The sequence below is a fragment of the Camponotus vicinus genome, unplaced genomic scaffold (genome assembly GCF_025532165.1).
Source record: "Camponotus vicinus isolate PSW18456_S1 unplaced genomic scaffold, iyCamVici1.0 SCAF_4, whole genome shotgun sequence".
NCBI classification, from domain to species: domain Eukaryota; kingdom Metazoa; phylum Arthropoda; class Insecta; order Hymenoptera; family Formicidae; genus Camponotus; species Camponotus vicinus.
In genome coordinates, this window is record NW_028141976.1 from 22,099,361 (window position 1) to 22,117,525 (window position 18,165).

General features: G+C 41.0%; 1 protein-coding gene across 5 annotated transcripts in view; it reads left to right on the forward strand.

Annotated features, from left to right (window-relative positions):
* Positions 1-17,721, forward strand: part of Toy (paired box 6 protein twin of eyeless) — a 33,183-nt gene extending 15,462 nt beyond the window's left edge. For 4 of the 5 annotated variants that reach the window (XM_083096226.1, XM_083096228.1, XM_083096231.1 and 1 more), the window contains 6 exons: positions 1,979-2,255; positions 4,047-4,211; positions 4,616-4,698; positions 9,033-9,259; positions 9,533-9,795; positions 12,636-17,721. In XM_083096226.1, the coding sequence (XP_082952352.1) occupies positions 1,979-2,255; positions 4,047-4,211; positions 4,616-4,698; positions 9,033-9,259; positions 9,533-9,795; positions 12,636-12,724 (1,104 nt within the window). In that variant the 3' untranslated portion in view covers positions 12,725-17,721. The remainder of the gene's footprint in view (positions 1-1,978; positions 2,256-4,046; positions 4,212-4,615; positions 4,699-9,032; positions 9,260-9,532; positions 9,796-12,635) is intronic. The other variant, XM_083096227.1, reaches the window with a different exon arrangement.
* The last annotated feature ends 444 nt before the right edge of the window (positions 17,722-18,165 follow it).

The following is an 18,165-nucleotide window of genomic DNA, read 5'->3' on the forward strand; positions in this document are numbered from 1 at the left end:
ACTGACAGCAATTTCTTTCAATTTCGTTTCGATCCTCTCTCGAGTACTAGTGGATCGCTGGTAGCATCGGCAGTGACGTTGGCTGTTGCGGCTGGTACACATCGCGCCGAGGGTGATGCCGAGGGTGCAGCGGGGGTTAGTCGGCGGCGAGAGCGAACGGGAGCGGGTAGAATCAGGGTGAATGGGATCAGTTAAGCGTGTTGCACAATTATTCGTGTCCGGTCGCGCGTGTAATGGCCTGCATCGACGCTGCGGCTGTTGTGCGGCGAGAGTAGAGCGGTGCGGAGCATGGAACCGGGATCTCTCTCTCTCTCTCTCTTTCTCTCTTTCTCTCGTTCTGTCTCGCTCTATCTCTCTCAGCATCCAGGCTGGATAGACGGTCTGATGACGGAGAGCCTGGTCTGGGTTAGCCGGGGCTAACTCATCCCGAAACGTCGCTTCCGCTATCCGCCTGTTATTATCTCACGGCGTCGGGACAAGCCGAGACGGTTGGAATTACGTATGCTCAATGAGCTACGGCATCGTAGATGTCGACCGATAAACTCATCGATATTTTGCAATACTCGAGAAATCGCATTCAAACGAAATCCTGTCTCTTCCCGAATCACTTAATCAACTTGGTCATGTTGTATGATGCGATCGTTGTGTTAAAGATTAAGAGCGTTTACGGAACTCCGATTCGCGACTTGTAACTACGATAGCGAATGCAATAATCAAAAATATATGCAATAACCGAGCATCGAATTCTGCGAAGTCAGGGTACCTCGTCTTTAATCCGGTTCTAATAGACAGCCGTGTCGCTTACTGTTCTAATGACGTTCTCTTGGCGTCACTCGGCCATTATTCCGTCGGTTTTAAGTCAAACTATGCGAGAAGGATCGGCTTTGCGCACACTCATGTCGCTCTTGTCGGAGTTCTCAGTCGACCTCGTAATTAAGAAGCTTCGCTCGATATCCGACATCCACTGCATTAACGGTTGTATATGTATATCTGGTGCATCAAGCTCAGCGCAGGAGGATGTGGAGAACGGATTTGGTGTGCGTATGGAGCGCGCCGAGGACCATTATGTGCAAGTCGAGAGTGCGATGCTTGGATCCCTATGTTATACGCGGGCTCGTTATAACTTTGGAGTTAGCCAGTGGCTCGGTCGTGGACGCAAGATGAAGACGATGACGACGACAAGCGTGCTCGGATTGGAAGGGGACAAAGAGCCGTGGAGACCGTTTTATGTAATAATAATTGGACGGCGGTGTCCTTTCATCTGGATCCCCGCTCCCATTCGCATCCCTCGACCGCGGGAGGACGAAAAAGAGGAAGAAGGATTCCGCGTGAGAGATGGCGAGGGGGTGGACAATCAGTACGCAGCTACGACGACGGAAATGATTCTGAGAGAGCGACGAGTGGCTGCGGTCGCGAGAGTTTACAAAGAGCCGTGTCCCGGCCCGTTTCGCTTCTATGTCTCTCTTTTCCTTGATCCGTCGCGAATGGATGACGGAGGTATTCTGCGCATAGGAATACATGCCGGTCATTAGTGTCAAAAAACAGTGTAAATTTTTCTTTCTAAGAGATATATTTTTTTTCTTTAAATTAAACTTATCGAAAATAAAAACTAGAAAGATAATATTTTATTGTTCCACGATTATATTGTTTCAGATCATTAGAATTATAAGTGATTAAAAATTAAAAAGTATTGATGATTTCAATTTTGATTATTAATCATACATAAATAAATTATAGAGATATTTATTATACGCAATTAAAAATTATGTTGTATACATAATCTATATACATTAAATCTTTACATTTTTTAAATTTATATAAAATTTAAATTAAATATGTTAATTATGTTGCAATAATAAAAAAAATAATTTAATGAAAAATACAGATATTTTACAGTTTTTTCTGGTCTTGATGTAGAATTAAATTAATAAATGATACGAATAATTGATTTTTAGCGGAAATTTCTTTTTCCTCGCAGGTGTCGTCCATTAACAGGGTACTCAGGAACCTGGCCTCGCAGAAGGAGCAACAGGCGGCTGCGGTGCAAGCGCATCAGGGCGCTGAGAGTGTCTACGATAAGCTGAGAATGTTTAACGGACAGGCAGCAGGCTGGCCGCCAGCGTGGTATTCGGCGACACCTTCTCATCATCCCTTGGCCACGGGAATTCCAACGGCGGCAACTCCTGGATCCGGTCAGTCGCTCTTGCCTGGTAGTCAACTTCACGGGCGCGATGATGCTTTATTGAAGCGGAGCGGTAAGTTCTCATTTGTTTTGCATCCATCGTAATAAAATGTAGAAATACTAAGATTAATTGTTAACGTGTTTTGACTATCATTTTTGCAATTATGCAACTTGACATTCATTTAGACAAAAATATTTGCTTTTAAAATATATACAATCTCAATTTTAGAGATATCTTCGAACTACTATATCTTTTTCTACGTATTATTTTATTTGAAATTTGTGTGCGGTTCCAAGTCCTTGACACCTCGTACAATGCATGTGTACATATGCGGTCGAATAGAAAAAAAAGATCCGTATAAGTCTAATAGGATCACAGAAATCGGGCCTGCGGCTTGGTTCTTATAGCCAGAATCAGTCCGCGAATGACAAATCCAGATGCCGTCACTCTCAATAGGTAGATTACGTGAACTGTAGTAAAGTGACAAGTAGAAAAGTGCTTTCATTGCGAACGTATTTTCTATGTACTCGAAAGTATTTCTAAAATCAATTCGATCAAAATATAAGATTTTCTTCAAATATTAATAAATAAATTTAAAATAGAATAATAACTTTTTTATCTTTGCAAATTAATGACATTTATATTTACTAATACATCAATTTAATAAGAATTAACGCTAATAAATAAAGACAAATGAGATAAAAATACATAATCTTAAAATTTATATTAATGAAAGAGCTTCGAACAACATTGCTACTTGTAGATAATGGTTTATACTTCATGCTATACATTCGTTAAATAACGTAGAGTGCACACTTGAATGCACAGGAATGCATCGAACGGTCGATTGCTGCCACTTTGGCCGGAGCGGGCGCATTAAGCGACCGGATCGTAGAGAGCATCGGCTAATCTCCTCTCTTTCTTCGCCGGGTGTGCGTCGTCACCTAGAAAATTAAAGCCAACGATCCGTCTGTAGCGAACCGCCGAGGATCGTTCCTGGTCTGGTCGTTATGCGCAGGGATATTCGCGAGGAGGTGGGTGAGTTCCGCGGGAAGAAGGCGAACAGGGCAGACGGTTAGGGTGACGAGGCAGGCAGGAAGAATGAAGGGGTGGGAGAGAAAGGAAGGGAAAGAAAGAGAAAGAGAGATAGATAGATAGATGCGTGTTTGGGGTGCCGGTATTTCTAGTCGAGGGAGTTTCGTCGGGCCGAGTCCAATTGGGGGTTGCGCGGGGGTTGAGATGAGCGAACGAGAAAGCGAGCAGCTGACGAGCGAATAATATATATATATATATATATGTACATGTATATACGCACACATACCTATGTATGCCAGCGTAAAGGCGTACATATATACGTACATCTCTCCATCGCGCGATACGGAGGGACGAACACAGACAGGAGCAGAGGTACGGAGAGACGTCGGGAAGGTATCGGGAGGAATGGAAAGAGACGAGGGTGCGATGCGCGGAGGCGGAAAGTAATCGCAGCCCACAGGGCTTGACGAGGGGCTACGTTCGCGGGCGTACGAACCGACGCACCAACACGAGATGCGACCTCGAAGACCGGTCACATACGCCTGGACGCGCGGCGGTATCTAGGAATTTCAAGAACGGCGGATCGTGTTACAAGATCGATCGATGATGCACCAAATAGCGGGACCTCCTAATTAGATCGCAATGTTTCTTATAATGGGAGAAAAATGTCAAAGATTTTTCGGTCATCTGTGCGAATGCGATTAATAATTATATTTAATAATCTGTATTGAGGTCAATATTAATTTAATTATAATCGCAAATGAGCGAAGCATATTTAAGACTAATGAAACAATAGGCTAAAATAGAAGCAATTAATTCTTGTTCCAGATACCGGTTCTCTATTGTCGCATCAGCAGGAGACAACTTCGGACGGTAATTCGGAGCACAATTCCTCCGGAGATGAGGACTCGCAGGTGCGGCTGAGGCTGAAAAGGAAATTGCAGCGCAACCGAACTTCCTTCTCTAACGAGCAGATAGACAGCCTCGAGAAAGGTTAGTACAAAATCCAATCAGAAAGTTATCAATCTTGACAATCTGTTCTTGTACAGGATTTCCCATAAATCACGTGTTTTTTTTTTCTATTGCAAATTCTTTATTTTGTCTGATTGATTTTTGCTTTTAATTAAACGTAATATATTTGCGAATAATTTTTTATCTTGCAGTATCTCTACTCAAGCTTCAGATTATAATTTTGTTATATATATACATGTATTATATTCGTTCGCAACATGAAGTCGATATCTCGACGTCAAGATTGTAGTCTTCTCGGTGCAATCTCTGATATTCGTCGGTTGAGAGAAAATGCGCGATGGCCGACAAGCTTCGTGTATCGCGATAATTAATGTCGACGATGCGGCTAAATAACGAGCACTTGTTGCAAACTGGTTTCGTTTCAGAATTCGAGCGGACACATTACCCGGACGTGTTTGCACGGGAGCGTCTCGCCGAGAAGATCGGATTACCTGAGGCACGTATCCAGGTGAGTGTGAATGTTCGAATGCGGCGTGTATGCGCTTCCTCCACCGACACTCGCTCCACCCAACTGTCCCCCTCTCTGCAACCCCTACATCTTCTCTCTCCTCTCTTCCCCGTTTTCCTCGTGGGTGCGTCTTTCTCTCTTCTTATTCCGTTCGTTCTTCCCGGGAGGGTCGACCGGCGTAAGTGCGACGACGCCCTTTCATTAAATGCTTTTAACGTGTGACCACGTGGTTGTACGTGGAGAACATTAAATACCTCCGACGGTAAGCTTGGAGCCGCTCGTGAGACTCCCAATGGGATTTCGTCACCTCTTTCGCTCGCTACTTTGCCATCATTTATGTATTCTTATATGGAATTTACACGCGCTACTTTTCCCATTGATTAACGCGATAGATAGTACGCGATTTATTTATTACGATTTAATTTAGGAAAATGCCAGAATATGTCGAGTACATATATTTCTTAGACAATACATTAATTAATTAATTAATTATAACAATAAGTATATTTCATTGGGTTATGTTTTATTTTTTCTACATCAAATCTGAAAAATACATTTTTCAATGATAATTTGATAAACGACAAAAATATGGAAATACAAATTTAAATGCTCTGGTGAATGGAACATCGTGAGAAGATAGTTAAAGGTCAATGTTCTGAAGAAGTTGGAAAGTTCGACAAATTCGAAGAACCTTTGATTGCATCGACAAAGTCAAGAATCACGGAGAATGAAAGACAGTCTTGATAGATCAGAATCACGTTCATTTAAATTATAAGATCGGAAAAACTCGTGAAACTTTAGTTCGCGTTTAAAGGAAGCGGTGCCACCACAATGATTCCTTGTTCGTATCTTTTCCGCAAATTCTCTATCACTTTTTTTTCATCGCGGAACAACTTCACATTCATATAACATGACAGAAACTGCGATTAACACACGTAAATTTCAATTTCCTGCGATATAAATATAAAACTAAACAGTCCAAGAATTCAAGATATTTCTAAAAAACATGTTTGAAGAGATATCTTTATGTCTTTACAATGTTTTTTATATTTATTTAAATCCTTGCCGAGTTATAATTATTCGCTCAATTGTTATATCATCAGTTCTCTTTTAATCTGCCGTTGTTCGCTGTATTTCGTTCAACAATTTAACAGCTACATCACAATTTTGTTAAAATTATACTCTCGTTACAGTAACCTATTCTAAACGATTATTAGAAATATCGAAATATCGTTATTTTCAATGCCATTAATTGAATATTACGTATGCAAACATTTGTACAATGTTTGTTGACACTTTCTGCTATTTAACAATTCCCATTTTGATAATATCCCTTTTACTTTTTAATCATAAGGGAGATGCAAAATATCATGTTGCATAATTATAATTATAATATCAACATTTTGAGCCGTTAATATATACGTAGCCTTATCGAATATTGTTTGACCGCGCTCACCCTCCTCTCACCTGGACCACCGCGATGAGGAGACGAGAGGGTCGGCGAAGTGGCCGGCGGGGTTCGGTGTGGTGGTAGTAACCGGGCGCGCTGAGCGTTATGTGGACGTACAAACAGTGCAAGACCATGTTGACGCATGTTTTCAAGCCTCGTTGGCTGGTATTGATCTTGCTAAGTGCAGGAAACCGGGAGTTCCGGCGCGAGAGGGAAAAGGAGAAGTTCGACGAGGAGAAGAGGGAGAGGAAAGAGGAATAGAGAGAATGAAGGAAGACCGAGTGAAATCGAAAGAGGGAGATGGTCGAGATAGAAAAAGATGCTCGAGCAAAAGGGAAGAATCGCGGTGATCGCCAAGTTAGACCAATCGTTGCGGACGATCCTCGAATGAAAGACGAAGAGCGAAATGCCCGATACTTTGAGATGGAGCCCAAAATGTAACGCGCGTCGCGGCTTGATATACGGGATGGCGTGGCATGTAAACGCAACCCGAGCCGCGAGGGATCGCGCGGAAGGCCTAAGAGGGTTCTCGGACGCAACCATGGCAACGTCGGGTCCCGAGGGAGGTCGCCCTCCGATTGGCCCTCGGTTTTCCACCTATATACCCCGACCACGGCCACGAGATTCGCCACGTCGTGCTGCTGGCACGTCCGTCGCCGGCCGATTATCGTCCTCGGCGTTCCCTAAGTCGACTTGTGCGAACGCGATGGCCGATACGCTACACGAGGATTAAACGGGGTTTTCCTTCGGCTTTCGAGGGCGCTGAGTAAAAACAAGCGCAAAAAATGAAGCATAAAGTCATTAGGATGTTGCGGGATGTACCTAATAGAGTCACGCCGAGACACTTTTTGAAGAAGAGAATTTTTGTTTCTAACTTCTCGTTTATATCCTTTCTTCCGATCGGAATGAGATACTTCTCGGAGCCGACGCGACAATGTCTTATGTTCCACTAATTTCTTAAAGTACCGGCGAGACGTGCAACCAAACGAATTTCTTGCGCTTCTAGTTGGCGCATCGCGAATATGTCCAAGGTCGGAGGATTCCAAGGTTGGAAACCGGCGTCGAGAACCGGTCCTTGCTACATTTCGGCCATTGACGATCGGCTCGGAGGAGAGACCGTGTTCTTTGAGTAACACCGAGCATGTTCGGATCACAGACTTTCGCACGGATCGATTCGGACGAGTTTTCGGAATGAGGGAGGATGAGTTTACGAGGGACGATGGTATTGGCCGGAAGAAACCCACTGCGGGCGAATGGTAGATATTTGACGGTGGGATGGTCGAACACGATTTGCTGCGCCAACGGGAGGACAGGAGGATGGAATTTATTTTTTGATTCAATCGAGGGACCCTCGTCATGTTCGTAGCGCGTGATGTTATACGTGAGATTGCGGAAGGCTTGTATTTCTACGTTGATGACATTTCTTTCCGTCGCGAAAAACATCCCCCTTTTTTCCGTATCGCACACGCGGTAATTCGTTACACCAAAATCGACAAGAATGGAAATTGCTGTTATTGCTTTGTCCTTTATTTTTAGCCGCGCACAGTAGCAAGCGAAAACATGTAAATTTCTTTTTCGAAAACTTGTGCGCCCCGGTTGTATTAAATATAATTTATTAGAATAGACCTTTCTCTCTCTTCTCTTCGATTGATTGCATGAATAACAGTTGTACGATATTCACCAATTAAATGCAATAATTATGGAATAAAAAATTATAACAATAATATGTTTGATAAAAAAAGTATAGTGTAATTATAGAGGATATTAAAATATTAAAATATTTTTTACACGTAAAAACAATTCGAGAGCGTAGCGAATTAATTGCCTGCCCATGAAATTGACTGCTACAGTATACACATAGAAAAAAGGTCTTACGAAAAAGCCAAATGCATGGTTCATGGATTGTCCTAAGCGCCGACGAGGGAAAACCTATATATCGAAGGGAACAAATCCTCTTATCGCTGAAGAGAATCACAAAAAATCAGAAAATCCGTGTAGGCGTTGCAAGGAATTTATAAGTCTCGATTTATTTTATGAATTTGTGTGTCGTGTCATTTGAGATATCACTATAAATAATAAGGGGATAAATATTGATGACATTATTAATTCTTTATTCTATTTTCATTATTTTTACACAAGTGCATTTATATAATTTTTTGACGTACTCTTTATCTTTTTTTAATTATAATTCTACAAACAGACAAGAAGTCGGTGGGACATGAATATTAAAGTTAATCGACGTTTAAAAGATCTGTAATAGCATTAAATATAGAATAATCAAATCTCTTTTCTAATCGATACGATTAATGTAAGACTCACGCGAGTACAACCGCGTGTTATCTGCAGTACACTTTTTCTCCAATATCGGATTTGATGCGGTTTGTAGTACAATCAAACGCTTGAAAAGAGATACGTATAAGTGTGCGACAGCGAAGGGGTGACAAACAGGAACATGTAGAAAGAATGTACGCGAGAAACTAGAGCGAATGGTGAATGGAAAGAGACCAAGCGAACAAGAGTAAATCAATTTCCTGTCTGACAACTGCTCAATCGCAATTAACAAATTGGAGCGCCTCGTAAACAGTAGCGCGGTCGTTCGTACGAGATATGGAAAAGAAGAGTGTCTAGATTTTCACGCTATCTCGAAAAGTGCACGAGAGATTCGCAGACAAAAAAACAGAGGAGAGAGAAGGAGAGAGCGAGAGACGGCGAGATGGTTCAGGGAGGATGTGAGGGTGTTCTCTTCGGGGAGGAAGCAGGAGAGAATCGTGAAGCGTGAACGAGAGCGAACGAGTGCGGATGATGCGAAATAACGTGTCGGCGGCGCCGAGTGTGCGACTGCACACTTATCGTGACAAAGGCACCGTCATTGTGTCGGTTGCAGGTGTGGTTCAGTAATCGCAGGGCGAAGTGGCGTCGAGAGGAGAAATTACGGAACCAGAGGAGAGCGGCCGTCGATCAGGTGGTGGCTGGCGGTAGCGGCGGAGGTAGCAGCGGCGCCGCGCCTCCCGCGGCCACCCCCGCAACACCACGATTGCCCTTAAACGCCGGATTCAACGCCATGTACTCGTCGATACCGCAACCAATCGCCACTATGCCCGACACGTATAGGTAGGAGAATTTCTATAAAGCATTTTGTTTCACAAATACAAAAATTATATGCAAGAATAGATATCGGACACACACTTGATAACTTGGATAAACGATATTTACTTTTCTTTCTGGAAATGTCAACTTTAAATATCTTGATAAGAGACTTTTCTTCATATTTTTAAGTTTCATTCGGTAAATTTAATTATACACGCGTTGTCGTGAATTAAAATTGATATGTATCAATGATAGCTTTGCGTTGTGTTATCCATCGTTTTCTTTTCTCGCCTGTAGTTCCATGTCAAGCAGCCTGGGCGGATCAATGGGTGGAAGCTGTCTTCAGCAACGCGCCGAAGGCTATCCGGCGTACGTGTTTCACGAGCCTCTTCATTCGCTTACGCAGTCCTATTCTCACGCGCATAGCGCGGCCGCGGCCGCGCACTCGCAACCTCATCGTGGCATCCCGACGTCTCACGGCGGCACCCCCGCGACACCGGGGGGACAACCTACCGGACCAGGTGGAGCACCCTATCAACCGACGACTTCGACCGCGACCGGTGAGTTCTCGATTAATTTATTCTGTACCTCGATTTCAAGGTTATTTAGGAAATAATCTAATATATTTGCGCAAAAAGAACGTTTATCTAATTTAGGGGATGTCCCGCAATATCGATGTATCGATTGTAAAATTATTATAAAAGAATGCATTTTTTATTTAACAAAGAGGTGATATTTTTAATCAAATCTTGTAAAAATATTTTTTCTTAACAAACTTTTCTTTCTGTAGATTAAATTTGTTCAACTATTTTTTATTCATTTTGTTATAGTTTTTTTTCTTAAGATTTTATAATTATCTAGTAAAAGAACTAGAGTGTTTTTTTTTATATACTAGAGCGTTTTTTATATATGAATATTAACGGAATATTTACTGCTAAGATTCTCTCTTATAATTAGCTCGTTAACTACTTATAAATTATATCTTTTGATTATATTTATATGAAATTATTTAAAAATTTTCCGTTTGGCCGTTTGAGAATACAAATACAGAGAGAGCAATAACAAAACGAACGAATCCACGCCGAAAACCGATAGAGGTTTTCGTTTCCAATTTTCGCTTGGCACGGCCGCAGTTTTCTTCCCGTGTTTCTAGTCGGCTCAAAGCGCGAAATAAAGCGTCGAGAATTACCTGGGAGCACCTCTTCACACGCAATCTACATAGTCTTGCTAACAGAAAGAGAGAGATAGAGAGAAAGAGAGAGAATGTAAGAGAGGGATGAAAGAGCGGGCAACGGCGCGGTCGCGGCTCCACGCTCGCCCACGGAATTGTAAAAGGATTTTAAAACAAATCTCGCATGGCGCCGCTGGGCTGAATCGAAGAATGGGATGTTCGGCGGTTTTCCAACCCCGCCGATGTAGCTGGTGAATTTTCCATTTTCTCAACTCCGCTACCCTCCCTCTTTTTACGTACGCTTGGCTCCTCCGCGCTCGGCTCTTTCTTTTCTCTCCCGACTCTCTTCCTCCCTCTCTCCCTATTATCTCTTTTCTTCGTCTATCTCCACGTCTCATCCCCTCGCTTTTCGTTTAGCGAAAGCCACGGAGGGTCGCGCCTCCTCTCGCAGCCTGCGCCGCCTCGTTCTCTCCCTTTCTCTCATCCCTTTCGTCTCTCTACACCCTTTCACCCTCGAGGGTGCATTCACTCTTTCGCGTCTATCCATCTATCCGTCCCTCTCGTCACCCTCCGGGCCCCTTTCGTCTCTTTCTCCGTTTCTCTCTCTCCCTTTCTCTCTCTTGCTTCCTCTCCCTCCTGAGGATATACAGGGGTGAACAGAGGATGTGGATGGGTTGGGTCTCGCCTCGGCTGGGCGAGCGCTCAATAACGTGCGAACCCAAAGGGGAGGAAATACGGGGTGCGCGGCGTATCTACAGGAACGGAGCGGAGCGCAAGCCGGAATGGTGGAATACTGCGAAACACGCGCGCAGCGTGTCCCACCCTCTCCGTCCCTCTCGTCGTTCCGCGCTCTCTTCTCTCGCCGCCTTTCTTCTTTTCCGCTCTTTCACCCTCGTCCCTCTCCTCCTCCCCCCCATGTCTCGCGTCGTTTTCTCACTGTTCCTCTCTACCGCCGCACGTTCTCGCTCCTTACGTGCGGAACGAGCCGCGGGTTATCCATCATAATCGCTTTACGTGCACGAGCGCCGTAAGGACTTTCACCGCGCTCGTTAGCGCCGCGCGGTGTCCCGATGACTCTAACGGCGCCGTTTTCATAGCTAAGTAGCCGTCCCCCGGTTCAACCGCGGAAACGAGCGTAATCGCGCGAGTTGTTCCGCAGCTGGCGGACGTGGACGGTTGAACGAGAGTCACGGATATTCGATTAATCCCTCGCCATCAAAGTGACAGCATTCGTCGGAAGCTGAAGATGAAATTCTGGAGATTATTAAGATGCGATAGAATGTTGTGCGAGGTATCCGGGAATTTAGTCGCGCGATTAAATACGAGTTATTTCGAGACTTTTGAATTAAACGTGATTCGATATTATATGGCGAATTAAATTTCAAAAGCGTAAATATTATAGATATCAAGATTACATCTTTCTTCCTGTTAACCTTATGTATCGATATTCGCGACATGTTAACATCGAATAAGGTAGGTTACGCGGTTAACGTGTAATGGCACGCATCCTCGTTGTAAGGCTCGCCAAATTGCCTGTTTTGCATTTATGTTATAATTATAGCCTACGCGAGGAATGAAGTTACGACGCGAGGTTGCATAGAGTGTAAATGTTTTCGCGGAAGTTTATATTGGTTTAGACGCAGCTCGTTAAGGTGTTTAATTCAAATTGCAGAAGTGTACGAAGCCGCTGTGCGCTATCATAACCGAATCCTATTTACGCAACCGTCGCTATGGACGATACTTGCGAGTGCGTTTTGCCGTCTTCCGTAAATACGTACTTGCTCGTTTTTAGCAAAATTAGTCTCATTGCGTTCCACGCGATTAACGATGCGCTTTATTCGCGGTTATCGCGAGTCGCTGAAATTGATGAATAAATTTCCTTAATCACAGAATGACGATCAACCAGCGATGTTACAAAGAAGAAATGAATTAAATCGTTAAATAGTAAAATACGGACAAGACGAGTGATACGTAATATTAAAGTACAAAGGGGTAATTATATTCCACGCTAGAATAAGGCATTAATTTTGCTAATGACAATATATGGTATATTAATAAAATTAGTAGTTTTTGCCTTTGTACGCCGTACGTTCGTGTCATTCGTTCTTGATACGTTCCACCCGCATTCAGAGGTGCTTCTTATCTCGTCGCTCTATTTCTCAAAGCCTCGATAGAGTTCCCGTTCCGTCGCAACGCGCGCTCAATCCTCCGACGGCTCGATTGTTTCAGGAGTGATATCGGCGGGAGTCTCGGTGCCGGTGCAGATACCCTCGCAGACTCCGGACCTGACGGGCAACTATTGGCCGAGGCTCCAGTGATCCCAGCTCTTCGGGTTCCCGCCCGCGAGTTTGCTCGTAGGCCAGGAGAGCCCGCCGCCACCGCCGAGCGTCACCCCGGGCGCAGTGCCCCGACCGCTCCTCGCCTCCCTCGGGATACCGACGCAGTCGACGCAGCATCAGGCCCCTAGCACCCCGGCGACCACTCCCGTGCACAATTCCGACACCAGTGAGTGAAACGACTGATTTCTCGTGACGTGCTGCGTCGCGCAGTGATCCTTGACAAGGTGTCCTTCTTGCGCTTGGTCACCGACGGCGATGATCGCCGTCGCGACGCCCACGATCAGACTAGTGGAAAGAGAGACGCTACGAAGGGAGGACTCGCTTGACAGTTCGCGCTTGACAGCGTGACGCCGATCGCATCGAAGGCGCGTAGTTAGTGTCGGTTGTGCGTGGAATAAACTTAATCCCGAATGATGACGCAACCGTCTGACATTTCTCTCCGTTGTCTCGTAAGTTGAAAAATTTCGTTTGTTCATTTTCGCGGAGATTTATTTATTAATGAATACTTTTAAATAATGTGGCAAAACAGTTTTATTAGGAACGTTATTAAAATGCATGTTTAATAAATAACTACTTTATGCTAGCATGCTCCGATTTTGGTCGGGGGAATATTTAATTGTTCGTAAAAATGATATTACTAATCGCGTAATTTCCTCGCAAATCGAATTAATAACTCGCGTCCTCGAATGTTTACGACCGTCAATTTTCTGAAAGGCAATACCTATCTATGAAACTATTCCATTAGATTAGGAGATAGAATAGATTCCTTTCCCTCTTGAACAATTTGTAAGTTTGCCAACACCCGCATTGACGATCGTAATGGAATATCACGAAATTTTTGCACGAAAGGAGCAGCAGCTCGTTGCAATTAACTTCTCTTTGAAATCGAACGAAAAGATTTTTTACTAACGATTCGATTACAGAGCGGAATTTTAGGGAGCACAATAAGTTTTATATAATTCGAGCTGGAACCAATCGACTTTTACCCACCTTCCACTTCGTGTCTGATCTAGATTTCGTAGATATATACGCATGACCCGGGTCACGCAGGGTACTTACCTATTCACGATAGTGTGTGTGATTTACGTTACGTTACCATCTTTATATTATGTCAAGGACTTTCGCGTGAAGAACCACCAACAACGGAAGAATCTTCTTAACAAGTATCATAATAATGAAAAATCATTTTTTTTTTTTTTATTTCGACGTGCGCAAATTCTCTTTTTCGTTTTCGAAAGCTCGATCGATGTCAAGAGCGTTCATTAAATTTACAGCCGTTCTCGTTTTTCGGCATCGGCGAGCTTTATTACCGGATTTATTGGATACCACCGAGCGCATATTGTTTGCCGCATGTTGTATCGGTTTCCGGCAAATATTTTCCTTCGTGTAAGGGCGGCCGCGAACCGCGTGGAAATTGAAAGGGAGCCGCAGACACGTAGGCGGGCTCCCGCCGAAATATATTCTCGCGAGAATTTAGGGTGGTAGTTTCCCGATGAGGCTGATTTCGTTGCGGGAGGGAACGGTTGCGAGGGTTGATAGCTGCCTGGAGGGTAGCTTTTTTCGGCGAGGCCGGCCATCGTGTCTGCCGGCAGATATGGCGTCGGAAGACACCACTCTCGAGAGGATGCCGTGGCCCTTGTCTACGTCCATTTGTGAACAGTATATCGATCGACGAACGGCTCGCGAAAATCCCAGAAAGATATATTCCCAGGAAACAATAGCATTTATATATATATTTACTTTGTAATATGTCTTATATATATTTTATTTATATTTTTTTCGAGAAAAACTAAATTTTCTTTTAAATTTTGTAGCTTATTTATTTATTGCACTTAGATATTATTATTGTTATTATTATTAATGTGAATGGTTCTTCACGTTGAGATTCAACGCGTTTTGCAAATGCAATTGGACACGCAAATGCATAAGAGTCGCCATGTGCGCGTTTTGAATTATATTATAAATATAGTGAAACTTCTCGCATTTCTCGAGATCTGTGTGCAGAATATGTCGAAAATAGCAATATTAAAGTTTCAGATCTCCTCGACGTAGCATTACGAATAGCATTTTTCTAAACCTCGCGTAAACTACTTGACAGATTTACGAGCAATTACAGCAAATTGAAATGTTCGATTTAAACTCCTCATTTATAATACATGTCTCTCCATAAGAATGTTTATCCCGATCCAAGATACAGAATTCTAGATTAAGACAATCCAATCCATAGCTTATATCATCGTTATTACCATAATGAAAGCACAGTGACGTATGAATTCATAAAAAATAAACCGACGTAACTATAGAGAGATTTCATAAGTGTCGAAATAACGCCCAAAGGAGGCAAGTAGCATGGACGTTCACGTCGGTATTTATTGTTATTAATGTAAATGTATTGCTGAACTAACGGACCGAAGAGGCAGATTCGTTCTCTCAAACGGATCGCGGAAAATTGGTGCTCGCAGTAACGAGAAATTTCATCGGCATCATACTCGTTAAACGTCGCCGCACACACGATCGAAGCCCATTCTTTCGATTATACTGTATAAAGATGATTGTAAGATAGCATTTGTTACTCTCTTTAGACCAGTACTGTAAATTAGAAATAATTATCGCTGTATATACACGTACGTAAGTCATACAAATTCCAGTTACGTTCGAACGTACCCGTCTTATAGATTATGCAATCTTATCCGTGTATTCAATGTTTTTCCTCATCGAAGTGACAAATCCGTTACTTACACCGTGAAGCAGCAGAACTTTAATAAAATCAAATAATCTGAGCCTACATTTATTCACCTATCATTTTGCGAAACACATTGTATGAATTTTTTATTTAAAAACGAATTTTGGAACGGATTTCAATATATGTATAGAAATGCATATCAACGAGAATGCCAAAAAAATTCAGGAATTTTACGCAATATATCATACATGTATTATTTAAAAGAATAATATAGAAAGTAATCGAATTATATAAGGAGGCAATTGTATTATTTGCTGTTATATAATTACAATTTTTTTACAAGCGACATATTATTCTATTATGAAATTTTTGCAGCAATAATTTTAATAATCAAATTAAATTTAACGATTCCATTATGCACGATAAATTAGATGACGGCATAATTTTGAATTATTAGAAGAGATACCAATCACTTGCGCGGTCTTATTGTATTTCGATAGCTATGTGTGAGCGATACATTTAATCGATGCATTTCGATCACCAGTTGCCAGGGATGTAGCACGTTTTTTAGTAATTGAGTCGCGCCGCACGATTGCGTTGAATAATTAGTCACTGATTCGTAAGTGTGAAAAAACGGCGTGAAAACAGCGAATGACTCGATATTTTCGAATTTTATCGTTCCAGAACTCGACAGGCTTTTTCAGGGGACAGCATTTCCGATATTTCTGTTGCAATGTGAATATTTGCAAGCATTTAATTTTTTTCGATAACGCATAACAATCGTTTTATCAACAATTCTCACGCGCACCGTAATAAATGTAGGTGACGAATTCTACGATTAAACAGCAGCCGACAGATAAACATGGATAATATACATTGTGTTAAACAGTAACGTGTGAAGTATGTAAAGTTACACCACCTAGAGAAGAGCACGGCTCGTTTTTATCGTTGTCGTTTACATGGCCACATAGAGCTCGTGTAAGTTTGTGTAACGTTTGTACGCGAAGAGCATTTAACGAGGAAAGGTGTGTGTACTGTATATTAGTAAATTTATATTTTTGGAAGAAAACGAAAACAAAGCAGCATGAAATTTAAAAGTGGAAAATCTTTGGTGTAGCTAGACGCCGCCGCTTTAAAATCTCGCGATGATAAATTTTCAGTCCGTAACAATTTTTATTTAAAATCTGCCGATGCCACTTCCTTATTATATACCAATTTATTCTCATGTAAAAGAAGTATTTGAAATAATTTTTTTAGTATTAAATTACATGTACAATTTTCTTTCATACGATCTTTTGTTAGATGTATAAAATATTTTATAATTTTGTTGTTTATACAAATTGTTGCTTGTACAACATTGTCACATTATATAACTTTGAAAAATGAGATAGAAAAAGAAAGAGAGAGATAAGAAAAGTGTCCAGTGTTCAGAGAATCCATAAAACGATGAAGGTCCACAGTAGTTGCAATATTTGACGTTTTTTTTTTTTAGAAATTTCGGTATTCTTGTGTTATAATTAATTTATATTATATATATTTAATTTTAAATTATATATATTTATTTCAGACTTTGATTAATTTTTTTCTGTCACTAAAAGCAAAAAATAAAATCTCTCAAACTTGAATATGTCGTATGCAAATATGCTATTTCACGACTTATAATTTTTTTTTTACTGAAATGGGATGAAATTATTAAATCTAAAAAATAAACTCTGAAAATATTAGTAACTTTCATCGACGTTTACTATCATTAGTAAAAAGTACTTTGAAATGAATTCAGTATGCATCTCCACGAATGGTCGCTTATCATACACGTTTTCATGAGGGATTCTCTACAAACAGGAGCTGCACTTGCAACAGGCTGTGCGTTTCGCGTAAAGTAGATTAAAGTGACTCTCATTTATTATGTTACCTTTATGATAGAACTTTTGCGAATTGAACGTTACCGCAATTTTATGCATGTAAAATGCGTTTCAGCGGAATTATGCTTTCATCGTTATGCAACAAACATTATGCGGAAGTGGTTACGCGACTTTCTTATTATCTGTAATAATACTACTCTAATAACAAATACAGTGTACGAGTATTAACAAATTTATTAATGAGAATAATATATTATTACGACAGTATAATCTATGTAAGTGTTGTGAATAATGAGATAATATTGTTGCTGTGATTAATTTTAAGATTGTAAGTAGTAGGAAATAGAGAACTGTTAGGTGTCACTATCTCGATTCAATAAATGTTATTTCATTTTAATGCCAAATCATTTCACTTATTTATTCATAACATTCATATATTCTTATCTATATTCTTATATATATTCTTTATCCTATACAAACATTATACAAACTCTTACATAATATTAACAAAAAGTTATTATAAGTATCTATATATATATATATATATATATATATATATATATATATATATAAAATATACATATTATATATATATATAATATTATATTATTATAATATTATATTATAAAAAAATATTTACAATGATGTACAACTTTATCTTTTACAATTGTCATTTTATTGTTGATTATCACAGTTGTTACTGTTTTAAAGTTATATAAAAAAACATACATTTTGCATATTAAAATGCGAATAAACATCACAATCACTAAACAAAAATAAATTAAAATAAATAAAAAATACAATTTATATGTTAAATGTAAATGTTGTACACATCATTGTTATACAAAATCTTACATTTTAATTAATATATATTA